Here is a 24690-nt window from a genome sequence, read left to right as displayed (position 1 = left end):
GTTAGAAAAAAATATATATTAAGCATGGATCCAAAGGATACAAGGTTTTGACACAGAACTTTTTTTTTTTTTTGGTAGGGTTTTTTCATGGTTCTCCCCATGGGTAGAATTTACAGGACATGTACCTATGGGGGTCTGATTAAGTACCCAAATGTCAGGCATTATCTCACCTAGCTCCTCGGCTACCTCAGACATCAGGGCCAGATTCAGACAGCCTTGTTCAAAACTGCACTAACTTCCAGAGCAGTAATGGAGCTTCTCTAGCCTGGTGGGATGATGTGTGGTGGGGCATTAACATTTGTGAGGACCTACGATGCTCAGGGTGCCACAAAAATGTGCTTAACTTTCTAAGCAAGCACAAGTGACAGGCAGAGGGACTTTGAGGCAACTGCCAGTTGTTAAAGTGCTGATTCTTTCACGTGTTACTGTGCAAAACAGTGAAAATAGAACATCAAATTGATAAAAAAAAAGGCACCACACACACCGTATCACTAAGAAAGCCAGTAACTTTACTGATTTGTCTGCAAAATACAAATTATACCTTGTTTCCAGCAGGAGAATCTTTTGAAATTTTCCCATTTTTGTTCACTACAGACAGCTGAATTAAGTCCCTTGAGATACACAGATGTGGTTTAACTTAGTTATAACATCTTGTCATCTAGTGGCGACAAAGTCCAGCTTATGCCGCTGTGAGCCTCTACTTTTATATTTGTTGCAAATGCTTGTATGCTCCCATTTACAAGCTATTTTGTTATCACCATTGTTTTATGGAAGCAAATCCCCATGAAAGAGAAATAAAAAAGAAAAAAAGGATACAACAAACCATCTGAAGCAATCCAAGTGTAATGCCTGTGGTAACCCAGGTCTGATATTAGTTACTCCACGAAAGACTCTGGTACTGCATTTTTTTTTCCCCACTTTTTTAATTTAAAATGAGTTTCTTAACTGACCTTTTTTTGAATCAAACTGAGGTACGGTTCAGTCTGAGGTATGAGAAGGGAAGGTAGAAATGCAACACCTGATTATGAAAATAATTAAACGGATACTTTTGATGCAGAAGGTCTGTGGCTCAAAGCTTGGATTGCTCCACATCTTTGGTTAAAATATATTAACAAAAGCCTTTTTTTTACATCTACAGTCTGAAGCATTCTAACAGACACCAATGTTCCATCAATCCTTCAAGAGACCTGTAGTGGCAGGAAATTAATGCCATATAACTGACGACATCACAGCAGATGGCACAAACAGGAACAGATGAAGTATGCCATGTTTAGGCAACAGCCTTTATTGAGGTTTCAAGTGGCTTTTAAAAAATTACAAAGCATTTACCTTCAAGGCGAAGGAAGAAGGAAAACAAAACAGCTGTTAGGACTATAGATAAAAGAGGGTATATAGGATAACACATACAATACAAAAGGGTTGACATCCTTGAAAACAGTCTATGGGTTCTTTTATTCTTACGCTAGCTTTACCTGAAAAAGATCTGAGGACAACAGATATTTTTATATTATTCATTAAAAACTGCTAAATTCCTCTTCTGGGAAAAATATAAGCCATTTTGTTATAAAACACAACTTTTGAAAAACACTGAAATGACAAAAGCTTTACTGCGAATGGCTCAATGCATACAATATACAGGTTGTGCAGATAGGGTATATCATATAATTGTCACCAGCAATTAAACACTAACTGACAACACCTTTTAATAGAGGTTAGCTTAGCTATAACAATACTTGCAGATGTCTAGAATGCCACTTCAGGTGTTTGAACTTACAATTAAGAATGTTGCCTAAAACATTATATAGCATGGGTTAAGGTAAAGTAAATGTTAATACTCTTTCAGGGCTCTGCCCCAAACTCCTTAAATACAAAGGAATCACACAATAAACCCAAATTAGCTTTGCAAATACAATAAATGGTAAGGTACAGATAAAGGAACAAGAAAGGTAGACAGTTATAGTTTACAGAAAGTGACTTCACAATCAAAGTTGTGCTTCTTATCATTAGATCAGTTTGCAAATATGCATTATCCCCCAAAATTTTGCCAGTATAAGTTAGTTGCCCTCCGCAGCAGGAACAAGAGGGATGACTGGCATTTATTTTCACGTGATTCTGTTTACTTGTGTTTGTACAAAAATCATTGTCAGAGTCAATATAAATTGCCCAGGCAATACTTTTCAGGCTACTTTCTGCTTAGTTACTTGCAGTAATATATTACACTGCATCTTTGTTAAATACGGTATCTTTCCTTTTTTCATGCGTTGCTGAGGCAAATCGCAAGGTAAACTACTAATATGGCTATTCTTCATATATCAATAGACCAAATCCCCTTCCCCACTGACAAGTTTTTACTACAATACTGATAAAATTGTATTTTTTTTTCTTGAAATTACAAGGTACATTTGTGATATATTTGCATATTTTTGACACACCAAAGTTTAAAATTCTCAGGAGAGAATATGAGTATAGGTTTATCTGAAGTTGAAGAAAGTGGTTTCAAAAACAGTTTTTTTGTGTTTTAAAATTAATTACGGGACCCATTTTACCCTTTTTTTTGTTTTGTTTTTGTTACTTTTTGTGATTTTTTTTTTTGGTGTTTTTCCTTTTTTTTTTAAACATGCGTATCTTTTTGTTTACCCTGCGGATTGCTACACGAACTAAGATAGATGCAGTAGTAGCACAGTATTCTGCTTAAAGAGTTTCCAGATCATGCACTAGCCCCTGCATGGCTGAGAGTGCCTGTAAGGCAGGCGTCTATAAAGTCATGATAAGTGAAAAGCGTATGTCCTGACGCACACCGTAGTCTGTTCATCATTCTCTACTGCAGAGAGGTACACTCTTATCATTGAGCAGTGCACAGCAACTGCATGTATAGGTGGGAAACAGAGTGTGAATTTCCCTTAACAAAGTATTTGGTGTTGATACTTAGCTGTCGCAGCTATATCCTTCACCACTGTGTCAATGTAGATAGGTGACAGTTGGAAGGACTCTTGGAAAAAGGAGAAATATTACAGTTTACTATGGCACTAATGTTTCGCCTAAACACCTTTTCCCTCCAACAGCAAGATTAGACTGAAACATTTGAAAATACCATTTTCTTCTGATAAACAAGAAGGACAAAGAGGGACTTACAGAAGTGATACACTCCCTCTGGTCAAGCTGTTTTAGTCAAAGAAACCACATGAGGCAGGAGAAATTGTGGATAGCATATGCTGAAGCAAAGCTTGCTTGGTTGGAGATACACAGAGAGCATTGCTCAACAACGTGCTCACTGTGAGACGACGTGACCACAAAGGTCGATGAGAACCAGGGACCTAACAGCCAGTGTTGGCTGTGAGATCAATCGATGTTTGAATGGTCCTTTAACTGATGATCTCTCGAAGAGTTTTAAATCTGTGAGAGAGGGGAGTAATCCTTACAATAGCCATGTTCATGGCGATCCCTCCCTTTAGCTCTCCCTACTGCTTCTGCCAAATATTCACCCGCACTCACGCAACTGACAGCTGCTAGAGCTGTACACCCAATTCTGACAGGCAGAATACCAGCTTTATTAAGGAGAAATGGCCAAGTTATGCCACTTTGTCATTTAACCCATGGAAAACTACAAGATACGCAGGACGTTAAGTAATAGAAGGGCCCTTAACTTGTTACAATGCACAAAACAGCATGAAAGAACTAATCAGTATATACAATGGATCGCAGTTCACCCAACTGATTGTAAAATGCTGTATTAAAATGATTTAAGTTGTTACACCATGGGTAAGTTCTAATTTTTTACAGATCAGTCTTTCAACAGCTGACTTTGATCTGTAAAATGTATACCCAGCCAAAGAAAACAGAAAGAAAATAGTTAAATGTGCAACTGCACAAATATAATTCCCCACTATTAAGATAACAAAAACTTTTGCTATTACCATAATTATTATATATATTAGAAAGCTATACACAAGCATGTTAATTTCACAGATTTTTTTAAAAGATTCTTAATATTTTATATAATTAGAAATACACATTTCAAAAACAAAACTTCTGCAAAGAGAAAACAGTTATCTTGGTTAGCAAAGCATGGAGTTCTTCATGGCTTAGGGTAGTGCTTTCTATACAAAAAGTCCTTTTTGTTTGTTTCTTCAGGACTGTTTAAAAGATCAGCGAAGCTATCACAGGAAAAAGAACACATTTTGGCTTGAGGAAACTACAAAAGCCACAAATGCTTTGCAAACTCTGTCTTACTTTTTAATATGAAAATAAGCAAAATGCAATGTACATATTTTTTATATTTTTTTTCTTTTAATAAGTGATGCAGACCCAGAATTTGTAAAATTAAATATGTTAGCCCTCGAACTCAACGTTTTTACAAGTATGGTCGTCTTTAAACGTTTGATCCTTTCTATCTGAGTGCCATACTCTAACCAGATGCCTGCATGTTTGTGAGCGTTTTCGGTATGTCAGGTGACCCACCCTCTTTCTAGCATCAATTCATGGCCACCCAACCGCTGGGTCTGTCAAAACACCTGTACACTTTTCTATATGTCTCATAACAGCTGCCTTCTCTCTCAGTAAAGATCTGCCATTTCTGGCAAATGTTCTCCTTTTGTCTATTTACATGTAAATAACGTTGAACCTGCAACATGACACTATCTATTGTAACATACATTTTGCAAGGGAGCACAACAGTGAAAAGAAGTTAGCCTTAAATCTATTTTGTACAAGTGTTCTGTTGTACAACTCAAGTGCTAAGCTTATCTCAGCATTTCTGTTTATCCTTATACTGTATCACTGAGGCAATTTAAAAGTACTTTTACAAAACAGAGTACCTGACTTTTTTTTTTTTAGTTTTGTTTTGTTTTTTTTTTTTTTTTTTCCCCACACACGGCACATATAATGCATATCGACCCCCCTCCCCCATTAAGGTATAGCACACACACACTGCAAGGAAAAGAAAAAACAACCTAATAGATAATAATGTTATCATGTCGCCCATCCTTCAGACAGCCGCATGCGCTTGACAGAGGGGCTTTCCCTTTCGTCCGGCGAAGGTCTGGTGAGTCCAATGGGGGAGTGGAATTCGTTCCGGTGATCTTCACGGTCACTTCCATCATAGGAACTGCTACAGCTGCTCAAACTGTCAACGGGAGATCTCCCCGCCTCATGGCGCGTATGCTGTGGGTATCTCGAGGGTGTGGTGGTACGGTCTCTAGGAGGAGAAACAGGTTCTGACTTGATGTTGAGGCTTTGAGTAGAAGGCAGGGAGAGATTTGTACTCTGAGATAAATGAGTGCTAGTGCAAGCTCTGTAGGAGGAAAGGAAACCCAGTTACAGACGGAGGAGGCATGGAGCCCCCATATATGCACAAACACTCACACAAAACACCAGTGTAAAGGCTCGCGAGGGGCCAGCGCCTGCAGAGAGCACGGGAACTGTGTTCTGGGCAGAATTCACCAATTCAAAGAGATGAAAACATCACAACAGCTGTGGATGTGCCCTCGGTTTGAAAGGAGGTTTCGCCTTCAATCTCTCTCTCCTTTTTTTGACTCAAGTATCACAACAAATTTTGGAAGGCGAGCCTTTGCACTGTTGGAACCACCTTTATAACTAATGCTTGTGTGTGTGTATGCACCGGCTGAGACAGGGGAGGCACGGACTTTCTGCTGGGATTAATCCAATTAGTTTGAGTGCGCCCAACTATTTTTATTGGTGACTATTTCGACACACGACTTCAGATGTAAAACAGAAATGAAAGTTTGGGCCAGGTACAATTTATACTGTTCAGAATAGAGTTGAAATTATTGGTCCTAGTAATTTCTGGTCCTAGACACTAATAAAATACCATAGGGAGGCAAGGATTTAGATATGATTTTATGGTTCAAATCTGTAATTCATAACTCACTAGAATGCTTTTCAATAAACAACCAAAGAGAAGCTGAAGAGTACTGGAAGATGTCAGAGGATTGTGCTATTTGCCTGTAGGAGAGCCGAGCTCAGAGGATGCTCCTAGCATCAAGAGAAACTGTTATGCTAAAACTTCTTCAAAGTCAAGCTGTATAACTATTCTAAGTTCATTTTCTTTCTATGCATTTTTATGGGCAGAGAGAAGCTGAAACGGCAGGGAGGAGAGCGAATACTGAGAATGCGCTTTATCTCTGTGGGAGAAATGAGATAATTTGCATCTGCAGGATGTTTTGTGCAAAAGCACCACCCTCCTGGTAAAACCTGACTTTTCTCTTCGTTATTAAAACAGAGTTCTCAACATGCAGTTCCCATTATGTTCCACTTCAGGGACCATTTGCTAGGCTGAAGTTGGTGTCTAACCCCTGAGACACAGTTTCAAGGTTTCTACTGAGTATTTTTACAGGGGGAGACTGAAGGCAGCAGGGACAATAGGCCACTTGGCCTCGTCAGGTTTTAAATGCAAAGGGATGTGCAGGCGTTTTACTGCCAGTAGAAGAAATACTGGGATTTGGAAATATTTTTTAAGCATTTAGAAGGCACAATTAAGTTTACATGTGGCCTTTTAATTTATTGAAATATCCCAATTTTCCTGATATCTCATCATCTGGGAGTTGAGCCTTACTTAAGCAACATTTACTATAACCTTGATGAAAGACGAAACATGTTTTCTTCTGACAGATCTAAAATGGAACTATATGGCTTCTATATTGAATGATATCAGCTGCTTTTATCAGGAATTACTGCAGTATTTAATACTGGATGGATCTTGTTAGAAAACAGAAACACCAGGATGTTCTACCTCCAATTACTTTTATCTACCCTTCACTCTTATACAGATGAATGTGCCAAATTTGCAGTCACCCCTTTCATAAATCACAGAGTTTCTGAGTAATAGCCATTCCAGTAGCAAATGTAGGGTGTTGTTTTTTTTTTTTCCCCAAAAAAGGACATTTTCTTTGCATTTGTTAAATTAACACATTTAAGAAACTGTAAATCTAAGATTTTTTCATTCCAATTTAGTGAAATTCTCTACTCTTTTCCTGAAAACTTACTTATTGAAAAGAATCCAAGAAGAATAAAAATGACATTCCTGGGGTTTTGTTTATTTGTTTGTTTGTTTTGCTTTTCATTTCCAGTGACTTTATTTTTCAGGTGCTAGGACTTTTTAGGAAATGGTAGGACTTCACCTGGTAAAACAGGCTGCCAGTTTAGCATGTATGATAAGATTATGTATGTTTTTTAATGCCAAGCTTATAGGTAAACTTGAAAGTCCCATAATAACGGATGGTGGAGCCTGGGGCTTTGATTTAGAAGCTTTTGATATGAGCCGATGTCACTTTGCAAAGCTGGGGACAGCTGAAAAACCCATGCTAGTTAAACCCAACCATATTCAGCCAAATTTGTTCACACTGAACATACTTGCACTCTAGTGTGTGACAACCCCCAAAAGACCAAATCTAAACGGATAAAATGCATTTCTAATGAAACAGAGCTAGTATTGCTATACTGCTATGTTGCTTTTTAAATAGTTTTTTAGAACTGAGTATGAGAATGCGTATCTATGCACTTTTCTTTAGATTCCTGTGATTTATCAGCAGAGCTATGTAAATACCTGGCATACTAACATGTGGCAGTTTAAAAAATGCTACAGGTTGATCTGCATTTTGAACAAATTTTTTTGTAAATTCAGAAAGATTAAGAAGTTATTTCGGCACATGAGAAGTAAATTTTTGAGGTTTAAATCAATATAAATTAAAGCAATTGTTTTGAGTCATTCAACTTAATAAAATTAAATATAGCCTTTTTCTGCTGAAACTAATTTTGAATTTTAATACATGTTTTCTGGTGATTATAGTTTACATGATCTCATTCAAATTTCCTGAAACGTTTTTATGATCTCATGTTAGCTAAAATGGTCAATTACAAGGGAAACCTACTGTAACACATAGATGTAAATAGTGAAATAGCACATAGGTGCAGCCTTCAGACCTATACCTAAACAGCTATAGAATATAAATTGTATTATAAAAAATGAGAATTCTGACTGCTATCAAATGATTTCATCTATCTGTATTTGCGACTGAAGAAACTACTGTTTCTATCTACAGAAAGAGATGCCTTCCACTAGACCAGCTTGCTCAAAGCCCCGTGCAACCTGGCCTTGAATGCTGGCTCCTATTTGGGTTCAATGCTGAACAACTACACAGGTCTGCTGTGTAAGAGGTGGGAAGCAAGTCAGAGTGAAACGAGTTTGTAGGCGGGTTTGGTCCTTGCTGATGCCAGTGAGATCAGTTCTATGTGTGTCTCCATCTGTTCGAATCCCCACCTGGTATGGAAGCTCAGCATGCACGGATAGATGTGCAGGTCTGAGTATGTGATAAATGAGGACATGAAATGCTTCAGATATAGATAGGTTTTCACACAGGGAGGAAGCAGTCCATTGAAGGAAGAAAGAGCCTCTTTTATGGCCACACTTGCTTCTCTGAATTAGTGTACTTCCTCACTTCATGCAAGTTTTCCACATAAATGTATTAAAGGAACCATTGAAAATTATGGCAAAATTTAGTTACGTAACTTTAGTTATGTGTTAGTTGGTAACTAGGAGAATAAAAGATATTTTTGACTTGCTAGCAACGCAACGTCCCTCCCCTCTGTTTTTCTTTTAGGTAAGTAGGGGTTTTTTCATATGTTTTGATCAATGCAGAAGCAGAAAAAGAATTTCTGTGTCAGGATATTCTGACTAGCTCTCACACATTCAGGTCTACACTTTAAAAAGAAAATTCTGAAAGAAGAATAATATTAAGCTGTATCACTGGAACATCTTATTTACAATGGTGGGAGAAGAAAAAAGGCTGAATCCTAAATATATACGGATTTTATTCAAAGCAGGAACTGATACAAATTTACAAAATAGAATGTCTACATTCTTCAGTAAAAATGGTTCGGTAGAGAATATTTGCTAATATCTAGTTATTCTTATTGCCTAACCAAAATTAATCGTTGCCGAGTAATAAGCTTGCTATGAAAGAGTCACAGAACAAGTCAATTTGGACAATCTTTTATTCTGGTGGGTAGAAGTATAGAGAAACTTCTTTTACTTCAACAATTATCTATACTGAAGATCTTTCAGATGAAATACTGTTTCTGTGTTTGAACTTATATTTCAGGAAAGCCAAAATTTCACCTGCAGATGATATTTAAGGAAGAAAAGATTTTCTCTTCAACTGGGAAATATGGATGTAAGAGAACATTTTCCATATAATGGACTTGTGCCTACAAAAGTTAGATCATTTATTTCAAAGCTTGGAATGGACTTCCCTCTTGATTCGCAGCAATTAAATTCAGGTAGACTCTTTGGTCGATGTTAAATAACCAGTAACTTTCTCTATAAGAGACATTGAAGCAATATTCAGACAAAATCCCAAAACTTTGGGAGGGATTGATTTTCAATAGAATTTGTGTGTATTTTTTTCCAGATGTAGACCTAGCCAAAAGACCGTAAAAGTACTATTTCACTTTTTAATCTAAAAAGACTTGTTTTGATGCCCCAATCATATCAAAACAGGCTCTACATTATTCTCCTGTTCACAGGGCTTACCAAAAGCCTGAAGGCTGCCCAGACAGGGAAAATGAGCTACTTCCATGTCCTCAGGTATTTGTCCTCAGGCCTACTGGCACCAGTATAGTTGTTAATTGGAGAGCTAACATGAAGGCTTAAGAATTAGGTTGTAGACATTTTCTCCAATTGTCCTAAAGATGGCTCTGACAGTGCTGCTGAAATTGTTGGGGACTTATCTGGAGAAAGCTAATATGTCTAACCACATCCTATTCTATTACTAATCATGTTCTTCTGCACTGCATTGAGGAAGCAGGGCTGGTTTTCACCTTTAGGCTTAGGTGAAAAACAAAACCTACTGAGAATCTAGGGTCTCTTTCAGTAACTCTGTTTTCTCACAGGTCTTTACATCCTATTGTTACCAAAAAATATCTCTCAGTTATCAAACCTTTCCAGTATGACCTCACTCAGCACAGGGATTTGGGTTGTCAAAACCTTTGTAGATATATTTTCTCAAACACCTGGGGATGACTATAAATTTGTGTGATTCAATCTTCCTGAAAATTCTAGCTCAGGTTGACATGGACTGAATAAGTTCTGTATAGTTTCAAGTTTTTCAAATCATACAAGAGTTAGCAGAGGTACTTTTGCATGTAGAACTCAGTGACTAAAATAAAATAAAAAAAGCTTATGATTTTCTGCAGAGATAGAAGACTTCTTCAGAACTGTCGGTGAAGCAGCTTTCATAGCTGAATTCATTTAAAAATAACTGAAATAATAATAATAATAAAAGTAGCAACTCAGAATGTATTCCACCAGCCACAGCCATTACACTTCGACATTCTGCGATAGAATTAGAAACAGATGACGATGTGTGACATATCTGAAAAGGCATGTAGTTAGTTTAGGTTTTAATTTATACTTTTTTGGTTAACCAAATAGCCTTATTACATTCTTTGGTACACCACTGAAAACAATCAGCTTTTTATAAGGATATACACTGATATCTGACGTGAGTTTTCAATTTATTTGAGGCTTTATGTCTTGTAAAGTTAGCCTGAATGTTGCCCCAGAAACCGTGCAAACTCAAAAAGAAAATAGAAGAAGCGTAAAAGAAAGGTTTTAAGAGAATTTTTTTTTCTCACACAGCAACGGTCCGTAGTATATTTTTATGTAGTTAGTATCTATATATGCTTATTTATATAGAAATGAGGTTTAAAAAATTTGTTTCCTCTGAAACACTTGTATAGCTGTCCTTTAAAAACCCAAACTGTCTGTCCATGGTAAAGTAATTACAGTAAGCTACAAAAAGTGGTCAGATAAATTAGAAGGAGAGTTTTGAAGTTTAAGCCACATTTATAGTATTAAATAGTTTTACATTATAGCAACCATCTTGCAAAAAAATTAGTGCCTATGTGCAGCATCTCTTTCTGGGGGGAAAAAGGAGTTTATTTTTCAAATGCATGTAATTAAATTTCTCCTCTTAAATACACTCCAGCTGTTTTCAGCTTCTATTTTTATAAAGAAAACTTTTGTAATTCAAACATATCTAGGCTTACCTTAAGCTAATGTGTGGTGTGCTGGTGAATGCCTACAGCCTTACTCAATAGAAACTTCAGATAGCAGGATTTTTGAAGATCACACTCTTAAAGCTCACCTCAATGAGCCAATAATATTTGCTTTTTCAAGAATGCTGTAGGTGACCTCCCTGTGTGAATTTTCACGCTTTTAAAAATCCTGAAATGATTCAGTTTTGTGCTTCACCAACCTTGAGTGACTGTCTTGAAATTAGCCACTAGAGGGCACGAATACCTATCCCCCTCAACACTGGCAAATAAATCACAACGAGCTTTGTGGGTCTACAGTTCTTAGGCCTAGCTATGTTGTTTGCTTGTAGAAAACATTTGCAAAGAAATTAAACTTGAATGTCAGAGTTGAGAAGAAGGGAGTATGTGCTTACTCTATAAGGTTAAGGCTTAATCTCAGGTCAAATCATTACACCGCTCTTACTTGATTAAAAATATTTAGAAAATTTTCAAGTTTACTATAAATGTTTGTGCTATAGTAACTGGAAATAAAAAGCTTAAATGGTAAAAATGGCAAAATACAGCAACAGCACAGTGTAAGGGTTAATTTGACCTTTAGTAGTGATATGAAATGCTATTTAAAGAAATAAAGAGTAAAACACGAATAGTAGTCTACTACACTACTGAGAAAACGTCGTGATCACAGAATATTTAATTGTAGCTACCTGGAAAATTTTTAATGAAACAGTTTTGTGAAATGGAGCTCTTGCATGTAGTAAATGCGTGCTGATAAAAAGTTGTCTTGATGTATTTTAGATTTGGGATCATTGGGAAGACTGGAGTCATTGTAGAAAAATAAAATAAAGAAAACAGTGCTTACCCCAATTGACTGAGGGCAGATGGTGGCATGTTATGTAGGTGTTGCTGTTGCCAGCCAGTCACAGAGCCAAGATGAAGAGCACTGGCTGTATTAAACCCAGAAAGAGATGATATATCTGCACTGCTCAGAGAATATTCTAGATTTGAAAACAGAAAAGACAATAATTAAAAGAGAATTAAAGAGGAAGCAATTAAGTAATAACTAGCATCATAATTTCCACATGTCACTTTATAAGCCTTTTAATTTTAATTATACCAATCACATTAAGCTGCAGCAGAAAAGTAGACCTTCCTCTTCCCTCAACTCATTAACTTGGGAGCAAATAATGCACTAATAATTATTCTGTAATTTAGCAGGGCTTTTTTGATCTGGAAGATCCAAAGTATTCTCAGCCCATATATCCACCGTAAGTACAGATGTGTTCTCAAAGACTTGAAAAACACAATAATGTTCTGGTTACAGTCTTCCTTGCAGAAGCCAGCATGCAGCCTGTGTCTGAACAACACACATCTTCTCTAAAAGCATCGTCTCTGTACACCAGCATGCTCTGTTCAGCAGCAATGTGCAATGGCAACTGGAAAGGATCTCTTGCGGCTTCATTTCTAGTCTCTCTCAGATAGCTATGGGACAGCCCACAAAGTTATTGAACTGTGTTTGGAAGCCAGTGAAGCTGCTTGCTCCTGCTACCCTTACGACTGTAAGGAGGTACACTCAAGTACGTGAAATTACCCGTGGTATTAAGAAATGTCTTTTAAGTTACATTTTTTATTAAAGCCAAAGAAATAAAGCTATCAAAGAAGTTTTCTATTCAAACAAAATAGCTCACTTTAAAATAGATATGTCTTAAGTTAGTGACAGATACAGGGTAAGTGAACGCTGTACGGAAGCATATCAACTATGAATTTTTCAGTTTCTCCCAATGAAAGTTAGCTAGTTTGTTAGTCCTGAGACAGACATTTGTCATCACCTTGCTCCCTCCCCCAGCCTTTACATCTTGCTTCCATACTTACCAGTACCATATGTTGTTGAGATGGCTGATGGGTATCCTCCCATCCCTTGCCCTGGTAGAGTAGGAGTTGCTACGGAAACCACTGGAGTAGCCAATGACTGAGCAGACTGGGAGTTATTTATCCTCTGATTCTTTTAAAGTAAGTAAAATAAACATATTATTGACTAGTTTTAAGTCAGTTGAGTGTATTAGCTGTCTGGGTATGTTTTGTGCATGAGAAATACAGTCTGACAGGAATTTCTAGAAATTAATCATTTAACATGTGGCTTTTATGAACTCTGCCAACCCTATCATTTACAAGCCTTCAAGAGACCAGTTGTCACCATAGTAACCCATTACATCAATATCTCCTAGGTAACTGAACTAGTAACAAGTAAGATTGCTTTTATTGTTGGTAGGAGAACAGATCCTGTGAAAAACTAATGGAATATGTAAACTGTATTCACATTGTTTTCCTTTTCACTCAAATGGAGGGGAAAAAAGTAATAAAAAATAGAGAAGTGATAGAAAAAACTCCTAACCTAGCCCTACTGGATTATATGTTTTGAAAGTGATAGCACCCCAGGATTGCTGAACATGGATGACTTTCCAGCAGATGGTGCTCTGACTACTTTGTTTTTGTGCAATAGAACAAACTTCAAGCATGTAAGACAGCTCAGCACTTACACACTTATCTTTTGCACCAGGGCACTAGATGTTGCGCTGTAAGAATTGTGCTAGAGAACTCTAATCTTGGGAGTGGTGGGATAAAACAACCAGAGAGCCACCAAAAAACATGTCATGAGGCTGCATCATTTTCAGCAGCACAAGTTTACACACTCTCTAGGCACCAGCAACAAGAAAGCTTTATCCTAGCATGTATTTAACTTGAGTATGTGTAACAACTCCACCTGGTCTTCCATACTGCTGCATTTCAAAAACTATGATGGCCTTTTTGTTCACAGAATAGTTACAGCAAAGTTTTCCAACACTTCGCCTATACAAGTATCAATCATACAAAAGAACGGATTTTCTTTTCCTTGTTATTAACATGAACATCGCTACCACTTACCAGAAGCAGATCAACGTCCTCAGACTGAGTGCATAGGAAAGGAGCATTAAAAATTAGTGAATATAAATATTTACCAGGATGCAGATTTCTATCTTAGGGATTAGCTTCATCTGATGATAGGGCAGCAAATTAAACACTTTGTGAGTATAGTTTGGAAAAATAACACCTCACAGATCTCTTCATTTGATGGGGTGTTTGTCTCAATTGCAAGGACAGCCTATCCAGTTTTCAGCAAAAGACTTTCTCTAAGACTGTGTTGCTATACCTGGTTTCAGGAGACCTGACCATTTACAGAATCCCTTGGAAAATATCAGTTTTAGGGACCTTGGAATAAATCATTTGATGCAGACAGCTTGTCACCGCTTTGGTAGACTTTGATCATTGCCCTGTAGGAGATCATTTATTACTTATCCTCTTAGAAGGCATCATCACATTTAAGGGGGGGGGGGGGTAGTTTAATGTTCAAAGCTAATTTATTATGTGTCAAGCTGAAGCAGCCGAGTTGGTTGTTTTAATAGTGTCTGTTACATAACGCAAAAATATCTTTATAATGTCACTTAAATTTACCATCAAGATCCTTTTTAAATTAAGCTCACTTTTAATCTTAAATCACTCATGAAAGATTTACTTGCAACCACTAACCAACTTTCGGAAGAGAACTACAAGACACGCACATGACACCTTCATGATTCAACCTTCTAGCCTGCCTAAATTTCATTAATCCTGGCAGGAGGTGCAGCAGTTGCATGCTCCTTTTTATCCTACTCCATCTCTTTACTACATTTTATCATTACAAAATGGAGATCAGAGTGATAGATTTCAAGTTAATTTATGTGTAGTTAAACTGCCATCTGATGAGAGTCTGTGTGGCTAAATATTTAAGAAAAACAAGTAGGTTAGGAATACTCAGGATTAAATCCAGCCTTTATAACAAACCCAAGAAAGGCTCTTCCAGTTACTAGGAAAGAGAGTGCAGAAGTTTAGACTATACAGGACATAGTTCCTATTTTGCAACTCAGTAGAAAAAAGGGAGGAAGCAAATACGACTTTATAAAAGCAATCAGACAGGCTCTGCCTAAGTCCTCAGCTCAGTGTCAAGCCTTCAGGTTAGAGAGGAAGACCAAAAGAGAAAGAATGTGGAATGTTATTCTGATTTTAGTTGCTTGAGCAGGCCTTGAAATTTCTAAGTATCTCTTATGTGAAGAAGAGAAAAGAAAAAGCTTTGAAAATGCATTACCACTGATGGCATTGTATTCTTGCTGCCAGGCGGAATAAGCACACGGAGATCTGGTTTACGGTTGTTCATTCCCAAATTCATTGGAGGCGGAGATTTTGCTTGCATATTCTTGTTCAAGTTGCCAGGTGAGACCAGCAGACCTGGTGAGTTGCGGGGGTTGCCATATCCATTCCCTGTTTAGGTAAAATAAAAGAAAAAAAGAGAAGAAGAAAAGAAAGAGATGGTTTACAAACTCCAAGGTATTTCTTAAGACTGAACACTAAAAATGTCAGATAATAATAATAAAAAAAAATAAATCAGGGTAAATACCTGTGTCATGTAATGTATCTTTATAGGAAAATACAACACATGCCATATTTTCCTATCTCTACATGCCCATGTATAGGGCATGTAGTGATAAGACAAGTGGGAATGGCTTTAACTTGACAGAGAGGAGATTGAGATGAGCTCTTAGGCAGAAGTTCTTCCCAGTGAGGGTTGTAAGGCCCTGGCAGAGGTTGCCCAGAGAAGCTGTGGCTGCCCCATCCCTGGCAGTGTTCAAGGCCAGGTTGGACGGGGCTTGGAGCAACCTGGTCTAGTGGAAGATGTCCCTGCCCGTGGCAGGGGGTTGGAACTGGATGAGCTTTATGGTCCTTCCCAACTCAAACCAGTCTGTGATTCTATGGTCATTGGAACAACTGGTGTTAAAATGTTTTCACTCAGGCCAGCTGACATCTCAGTGGTGTGCTGAAAATAACTTCATTATACGACTCTTGTTTACTGCATTTTGGTATATAGCACAATACATTGCACTCAAAGCAGCCAAGACCTATTTCCCTTACAAGACAATCAGGATAATCAGACAATCTTATGGCTTAAAAAAAAGTCAAAGCTATGCTGTATTTTCTCGACAGCTACAGAGGATTCTGCCTTGCCTGACTCAGCCGTTTCCAGGTCATGATTTTGTTTTGTTTTTAAACAAAGGATTTGTGTAGCAAGGCTATAATTTTCAGAAGAGGCAGGGAGAGGACTAGGAAGATTTTTGGGTGTTTCTGGCTCTCTTTCACCGCACTTTTTGGACCTGATTCTGTCAACATGAAAGTCAATGGGAGCAAGAGCATAACCTTATTTGGAAAACACCACCCTATCTTTCATCCTCATCTCCCCGCTGCTTTCTGCATGCCCCAGGAACAATTCCAACTGTCAAATGCTTCATTTGCCTTTTTCAGAAAAGGGTTCTCCTCTCTCACCATGTAGTACTGACAACTGTGTATCTGTAAGGTTACTGACCTACCATTCTACTGAAAATGAGACCTTCGTATTTCATGTGCGTAATTTCACCTCCTAGCCATGCAAAGTCTGGGGAAAGAGATGACTTCTAGTGTAGCTTTGGACTTCTGTTGGAGAAGAGAAGCACAAACTGCTTGGTCATAGAGAGGGAATAGCATGAAAACTAGTACAGAAAGAGGGAACTTTCACAGATAAATACCAAGAAAGCCAATGCTAGAGGAGGCTTTCTGTTCTGTGCTTGTCTTCTGTTCACAGCTCGCAAGCTGAGACACACAACCTAGAAACAGTGTGGGAAGAAGAGCTAGGTAGTGTGGCTGAGTCCTGTGAGTCAGAAGCCCATGACCTTCAAATCCCCTCTGTAGTCCCAAAGTCAGTGAAGAACTCAGTATCTCACTGGTTTTCACACATGAAATGGAGTTTACAGCCCTAGAGGACATAAATGGATTATGGAACTAAATTTCATAAAGTCTATGATGTGGGCATAAAAATGACAGTGCTTGAGAGTGAATCTGTCTCAGATTTGTTAGGATAACGAAGTGTGTCCAAGCATGATTAACATTAAATTATGTTACTAATCTGCAAGCATATCAGCTAATTGTATTTATCAGATCAGCAAAATTCATGAAAAATAAATGTCAAAGGCTCTTAAATACAAAAACAACACTTCAGGCTCTGAAAGACCCTGAACTGTGAACAGCAGACTTAGGACAGAGGAAAAGTATCACAAAGTGCCTGACTTCCATATTTGCGAGGCACCTTCAGCCACAGGTCTGGCCTGGCTTGTTTATTCTCATGCTTTTTATTATCATGTTGTCCTCAGCCTTTGTAAATAGGAATTAAGATGAAAATTTAGAAGCACTCAGATAATTTCAGAGATTTTGTAGTAAAATATTTTTCCTAGTTAATCTTGTTTATTTCCATGATATTACTTAGTGAGATAAAACAAGTTAATGAAAAAAGGGTATTTTTACACTTATCAAGCTAAAATAGCAGAATACTGTCAAGAATTTTTCATTTTGTGTCAGTAGGCTGGGTTTTTTTAAATGAACATTTGCTCTCAACATGGATTTGCTACATATTGTGCTCTAATTAACGCTATGTGTTACCAGAGACGGCAAAATTCTAAGGGGCATTTCAAATACACAACAATATTTTCTTCTCGAAAATTCAGTGCCTTTTTAAAGGTGATCTGTTACATATGGAATAACGAAAAACTAATGACGTGGGGAACTGATCGACAGAAGAAATTGAAGCAAAGTAGAGTTTCTCTGGTGCTGGTTTCATACAGGATCTGTTTTACCAACAGGAAGTAAAACTGTCTTGTGAAATCTGTTGTATGACAAGCATTTGTTCAGAAAGTGAAGTTTTTGAAGAAGCAATGTATTTTTTTTAGTTCTACAATATACAACCTAAGATGTTTAACTTAACAGCATGCACTGTAATCTGTATGTTTCTATGGCTGTGATTTTCAGAGAATAGAAACCCTTACAAGAAAAAACTCCCATTTTCTACATGAAATTTACTTCATATAATTCACTGTTAAGTATTATGAGAAAGAATGCATCTGTATAAAACTTTACTCTTCAGAAACTTTTGTCTGATGCTTATATTATTTACCTACTGATGTAAAATATTTTGGACCATGATAACGTTTCTTACATTTATATTTTTAGAACACCGAATTATTTTTAAGAACTACTGCAATCTTCTCTTTACCAGTAGATTTCTGCTGGCACATTATGCCAGCTAGCATTTTGGAGCCATATAATAACCATTCCTCTTTCCAGCCACCAAATTGTTATTCTTTTGGTAGAATGTGGACTCAGGAATGTAAGACTGTGGGCCTTAAACCAATGATACAGAAACCCATCATTTGAAAATCAATGATGAATGCATGCATGTGGTTTACAGTTAAGAAGAGTCTGCATTTAAATCAGCTCTTTAAACTGTATCCTCTTTACTCAGAAAGCTGTGGCCTGCTCTGAGGCAGCTGTCCCACCTTCAGATAAATCCACTGAAGAGAATGGCTTCATTTACATTCCGAACCAAAAAAACCTGTATAAGACTTCTAATATACAAATTAAACCTTCCTTCATCCTATACTTTAAAATTACACTCTGTCTGGACAATTATCAATTTAGATGTGACTGTATGCAGAACATTGTATTCCACTATCCACTTGAAAGCGCAAAAATTATATGTCATGTATGAATAGATTTCCTGATTATAGATTATAAGAAAATGAAAAACAGATGGATTTTAAAGCAAGTTGGCTTTATATTTTTATTTGGTTAAAAGCCATATTTTTTTCTGGAATAGAACATTTTTAAACATTACGGATATAACTCGTAATGCATAATGAAAATAAAAACAGTAGATGCACAAGTTTTAAAGGGCATATGTCAGAATTTGCAAATCTACAGCATTTTCAATTCAAGAAGTTTTCAGAGAAAATTATTTTTCCTCGTGTTTTTTGTTATACTGACTTGAAAGAGGAAAAATATTTTACACAGAAGAGAGCTTGTTTCTAGACAGAACTAGTGGAGCAGCACGTGTCATGAAACGCAGTGCCAGACTTTGTATTTGGACTAATGGCAGAATATAAAGACAAATGCTTTCTGAGCATAGAATGCTCTTCTTGGGCGTGTTCCCACATTCTGCATTTAGGCACAAGTGCCATTGACTTTAGAAGGAATTCTGTCCAAGTACAGACTGCATGATTAATCCCTGCAATACCACTTTATGCAAACATCCAGAAAAGTTATTTTTGTGCACCAGTAGTTACTCAGTCAAGAAGAATTATTAAAAAAAAAATAAAATCATTTACTCATGGAAAACTATGATTTTAACAAACCTACAAGTTCGTGTACTACTCTCTTAAATGGTCACTTTAATGTTTTAAGAATTTAAAGGTACAAGTAAGGCACAAGTTTAGTCAGGACAGGACAGAAAGCAAAGTTTACTTCTCCTTTTTTATCCTCTGTTAGTAACACCTGTACCTTATGCATAGTTTTGGTCATTGCTGTTATAATGGTTGCAATTCTTGACATTTTGAGTTAGGGCAATAATTCTACACTGAGCATTTAAACCAGGAAGCTTCCCACGTGCTAAGGTAACACAAATGAGGAAAGAATAATTTATTTCCATATCTCTCAAAATTCTTGAACAGCATTGTCATGATTCTTTAAATCTAAAAAATTTAGAAAATTTTAGTATTTTGTTTTCTTGAAATTTTGAACCTGTCATGTCGCAACTTGTTTCTTTTTGATTTGTAGTTTCAAAGAAAAAAAAAAAATAAACTGAATGAAAAAAACCCTATGGTAGTCCTGGAAGAATGAAGAACAAGACATACATTTAACATTTCCTTTCTTTAATCTCTCTTTTATTTACTCTAATGCATTTCATTGACCCTATTTTTTGAGAATTTGCAAAATCTTTATCAACCTGATATGCCTACCTCCCATTAATTTTAGTAGGAAAAGTGCTTTCAGATTCTCCAGGGAGTTTCAATAAATATTAACGGTCATTTCAAGTTTCCAACAAGTATATGCTCTTGCTCATGGAAATTATAGTAATTCTTCCAAGAAGAATAAGTGCATACCATTTCATGGAGGATTCCTGCTTCTTACTGGGTTATATTAAATGCACATGCCATATATATGTCATTATGACTGACTGCTAAGCCTATCAAAAAGAATGCTAAATTTAAAATGAATCTATATAAACATGAAAGCCAACTATATTACAATTTACCTCCACTTCAAAATGTATGTATATATAAAAGAATCAATGCAGGAATAGAAATTTAGCTAAATTCACACCCAGTTTTGTACAAGAAATTTTTTTTGAAGAATGGGAAGAGAATGAGGAGAAAAGTATCTCAACAACTTTTTTTACAGTTTTAGAAACCATATAGAAATAATGTTAATCAAAAAGGTAAAGATTCTTACAACAGTATAAGACTAAGGTGATATCCTGGTCTCGCTGTAACTCATCCATTCCTGCCATGCAGGTTGTATAACTGTCAGTGGGAATTCCTTGCTCTTTAAGCTTAAAGCTATGTAAAGGTCTCTAATGGCAATGCAGTTGTCAAAATTATTTCTAACCCTTGGGTTAGTGCCGTATAAAATCTGGAACATCCTTACAATCTACTTTATGTGGGCCATTTGCAGGTGCACACAGCTACTGCTGCTAAAAGGCACATGTATTCCATACTGCAGAAACTGGGGTCACATTTCATAAAATCACAAAATCCCAGACTAGTTTGGGTTGGAAGGGACCTTAACGCTCCTCCAGTTCCAACCCCCTGCCATGGGCAGGGACACCTTCCACTAGACCAGGTTGCTCCAAGCCCTGTCCAGCCTGGCCTTGAACACTGCCAGGGATGGGGCAGCCACAGCTTCTCTGGGCAACCTGTGCCAGGGCCTCAGCACCCTCACAGGGAAGAACTTCTGCCTAAGAGCTCATCTAAACCTATATTATCTATTTCTTTCAGGACAGAGATAATGCTTCTCAGGCAGAAGCTGAAAGCAAAGAAGTGGCTTTTTGGCCACTTAACGCAGAACACACTGCAAAACACACTTCTGGAATCTAAGGACATGCCAGGAATCTAGGAGGGTAGAAATCTGTGATGCTTTTTCAGTCAAATGGAGAAATAGATGAGTTTCTTTAGTTGTAGAATGAAAGACCATGAGAACAGAAACCTGACCTGTGTATCGCAGACCATTAAATTTCATGCAAACACTTTACTGCTGAGTCAAGTGCATAACTAAGTACATGGCACTCACCAACACTGTGGTTATGTTCTGTGGCTATAATAGGATCTGAATTTAAATGTTTCTGAAGTAGTTCTTGCACCAAGTATACTTCCACTTTAGTCTAGGAGTTCACACCTTAGTAAAATGAATGTAAATATGGCATCTGACTGCCTACAGAATTTGCCTGTGGCTACCCACATAAGGAACTGTGAGCAACCTTATTCAAAACATTTCTTATTGAAGTTAGGTTTCCCAATCTGCAGGTAGGTATTTCAGCATATCCCTGGACTCCGTCCTTGCAACCTTTGGAATAGGGCTACATCTCCTAGGTCTGTTGCAAATTTTACACTGAGAGAAGGGGGAGTGATCTTCCTTCTTCAAGAATGATCATCCTTAATCCTCCCTAAGTTGCAATTACTGAGAAAAATCACTTAAGAAAATTACACAGTGGTTCTTAGTTTTGTGCTTTATAAATATGATGTCTGTAGTTCAAACACATGGGCATTACACAGTGGGCATTAGAATTATATTCCTGTGTGTTACAAATTCTTAAGGTCCAAACAAAATGTCAGGGATCAGAGAGTCACTTAAAAGTGCTGTTTACCATGGCAAAACCCCTACCCTGCCTCTGCCCCTGCCCCATGAGTGGTAGCTGGCACCACGAGGATCAGGTACAGGGTGATGTCCCCGACCTTGTGTAGTGCTCCCCACTTCTGTTCACGTCTGCAAAGGTTAGTCCATGGTCTACACTAAGGTTTAGTCTAGCAGAAGAGATCAATGCCAAACCCCATGCTCATCTGAAATCTAGCTTGTGCAACAGCTTTTCCAAAAATCTTGCAGTAACTGGCATAGGCCTGATCTCTTAATATGTGCAGTATGCACAAATTCTATTTGGTCCTCACCCATCTGAGATAAACCTCTCTCCAAAACATATTTTAGGACATAGCTAGCCTCTTACAATTGTAAGCTAATTCCAGTAAATCAATTAAACAATGCATATTAGGAGCATGTATCTTCCTCCATTTTGTATGCTAGCTGAAATGATGCTTCATTCTAGTCCTATTTATGCAAAAAACAAGCTGTATTTTTCTTTTTTTTTTTATATGAGCTGTTCTAGAGTAAGAAGAAAAGAAAAAAACCACCTGACAAGTCATAAAGCAAACTATATTATTGAAAAATATAAGCTTTTCTAAAGATATACAAGAGAAAGACTTCTTGGGAGGAGTAGACTTATCTCCCCTCCTGACTGCCTGAGTGAGAGCTTTTGACAAATCATCTGCTTTTAACAAATTGTTTGCTGATGACAAATAATTTCCCTTTTTTTTTTTTTTTGGGTGCTGAAATCAACTATTGCTTTAGGGAAATTGCTTTTTTAATGGGAAATATTTCAAGACAAGAAGTAATTCCAACTATAAACTGAACACATTATTTGAAAATAATGTACTTTCTTGCTTCCCCAAAGACACTTTAGAAATAACTGTGGTTTTTTGGTTTTTTGTTTGTTTTTAACCTATAGGTAAACTGTTGGTTTTTGTTAAATGCACAATTACTGAAAAATAAACAGTGGATAATTTAAAACTCAGTGTCAGGAAAGTTTCATATACTAAAGGCAAATGATACACACTTAAATTTTAAACTTACCAATGTTATTAAAATAGATATGAACATAAAAGGAAAGCATTTTGCAGATAGATACTACTACTTAGATTTGTTTTGAAAAGAAAAAGTCAGTAACTGACCCATCCTTATCTCCTCTGGCTTTTGCTTCTGGGAGACTGTTCCAACTGCTACCAGAGGAAAAATCAGCTTGGAAGAGATTTGGAAAACAAACGGAATTTATGGACTTAATGTCTTACTGGGGGAATCATGTTAAAAGTTAAAGAGCAGCGGTCACGTTAAACTTAATACTGCCGGGCGCTTCCATATGTGGCTGCAGTCCCAGCTTCCAGAGGTTAAAAGCATTTCTTGCTTTCTTTCTCAGAGCAAAGTCATTGCTGCATTCCCGATCCAGGAGGCATCAACTGTCTCTTTCAGGACAGGCATGAAATCCAGATGTTTACTAATTTGCAATGCCTTCTTCTAGATTCTGAATTTGAACAAGAATACGGATTGCACTGTGCAAGACAAGGCAGTGTGGTGTCTTAATGAGCAAGAACGGACAGACAAAAATCCCAGTGAAATCTTTGTCTCAGTGATGTGAAGCATAAAATTCCCCCAGACTTCACAAGAGAAAGGATTTTATCTAAAGAATCCAAATTATTCTTGAGGAACATTTGAAACTGCTTGTCATAAAGGAAAAGAAGTCAATCATGCCTGCCTTTACAATCCCACTTACAAAGAACCACAGTTTGTATGACTCACTTAATTGTTCATTACATGTGAACTTAGGGCTTTTTCCCTTTCAATCCTTTCAAGCTGTCTCTTTACAAATTCAAATATTGAGACACTGTTGATTAAAGAGATGATGAGACAGAGAATAACTAAATAAATTACTAAGTCAACACTTACACAACTGATGGAAACCTAATAAAGGCCAAATTTTCACAGATTTTCACTGAGGTCTACTCAGTTTATGTGGATATCTGCCTTGGTAAGAACTCATATGAGTCAGGTGAAAATACATGCATCCAACCTTTGCATATGACACCCATTGCCAAGATATTTTTGATTTTTACATGGACAGCAGCATCCATCCTTTCAAACTTATACTCAAAGTTTGACTGATGTGATTTTGCCTGTATGAAAACAGTCTGAATGAGGTGTATAAAAGAGATCAGTTGCTTAGGGCAGAAATAGGACTTAACTTTGGAAAAGCCTGTGTTGCTGCCTACACAGATAGGAAATTGAGGTACTGTTACATAGACAATTTCCTTTATACTGTGTATTAGAGCTGTTAGATAAGTTCTAGTGTTCTTCCTGCTTTATCATAAATCTCCTGTCTATAGGTACTTCCCCTAAAATACTGAGGAAAAAAAAAGTATATATTTTCCTTATATGGAGAAAAGCTTGGAAAAGAAACAGTTAGTGGTATAATGTGAGCGGAAAAAGAGAAAAGGTGAGCTGTTCTGTTTTCCATTTCTTATCCTCCTCTATGGTTTTAAGCCAACCTGCCAATTTATGAATTCTTATTGTTTGGATTTGGCACTATTGCATCACAAGCTCTGTTATGAATGACTGTTCTTTCATTTGGACTGTAAACTTCCTTGGACAGGAACTATTGTTTACTATACTTCTGTACCGCATCTTGCCCAATCTTTGGATCAGAGGTCTGTGGGTGACTGCACTCATCAAGTAATAAGGGCAACGACATATCATGCTTTCCCTGGCAAACCCAGTCTTAATTGGTTGCCCATAAACTGTGGTTTGGGAATCATTATTCCAAGCTCACTTGTTTATTTAACATATTCCACACTTGAAGAGTAAGAATTATTTTCTCTTGACTATGCCAAGCATTTC

General features: G+C 37.2%; 1 protein-coding gene across 18 annotated transcripts in view; it reads right to left on the bottom strand.

The window, feature by feature from the left end:
• Window positions 1–488: 488 nt before the first annotated feature.
• The window catches only part of MEF2C (myocyte enhancer factor 2C), a 128788-nt gene continuing 104586 nt past the window's right edge, over window positions 489–24690 (bottom strand). For 11 of the 18 annotated variants that reach the window (XM_030470525.2, XM_030470526.2, XM_030470522.2 and 8 more), the window contains 5 exons: window positions 15209–15381; window positions 13972–13995; window positions 12922–13051; window positions 11912–12047; window positions 489–5290 (listed from right to left, as the gene is read on the bottom strand). In XM_030470525.2, coding sequence (XP_030326385.1) covers window positions 4969–5290; window positions 11912–12047; window positions 12922–13051; window positions 13972–13995; window positions 15209–15381 — 785 coding nt within the window. In that variant the 3' untranslated portion in view covers window positions 489–4968. The remainder of the gene's footprint in view (window positions 5291–11911; window positions 12048–12921; window positions 13052–13971; window positions 13996–15208; window positions 15382–24690) is intronic. The other 7 variants (XM_030470535.1, XM_030470537.1, XM_030470536.1 and 4 more) reach the window with 3 other exon arrangements.

This window comes from Strigops habroptila, chromosome Z (genome assembly GCF_004027225.2).
Source record: "Strigops habroptila isolate Jane chromosome Z, bStrHab1.2.pri, whole genome shotgun sequence".
In the NCBI taxonomy this organism is placed as follows: Eukaryota; Metazoa; Chordata; class Aves; order Psittaciformes; family Psittacidae; genus Strigops; species Strigops habroptila.
The sequence above is the reverse complement of the archived record's forward strand: the minus strand, read 5'-3'. Positions and strand labels throughout refer to the sequence as shown.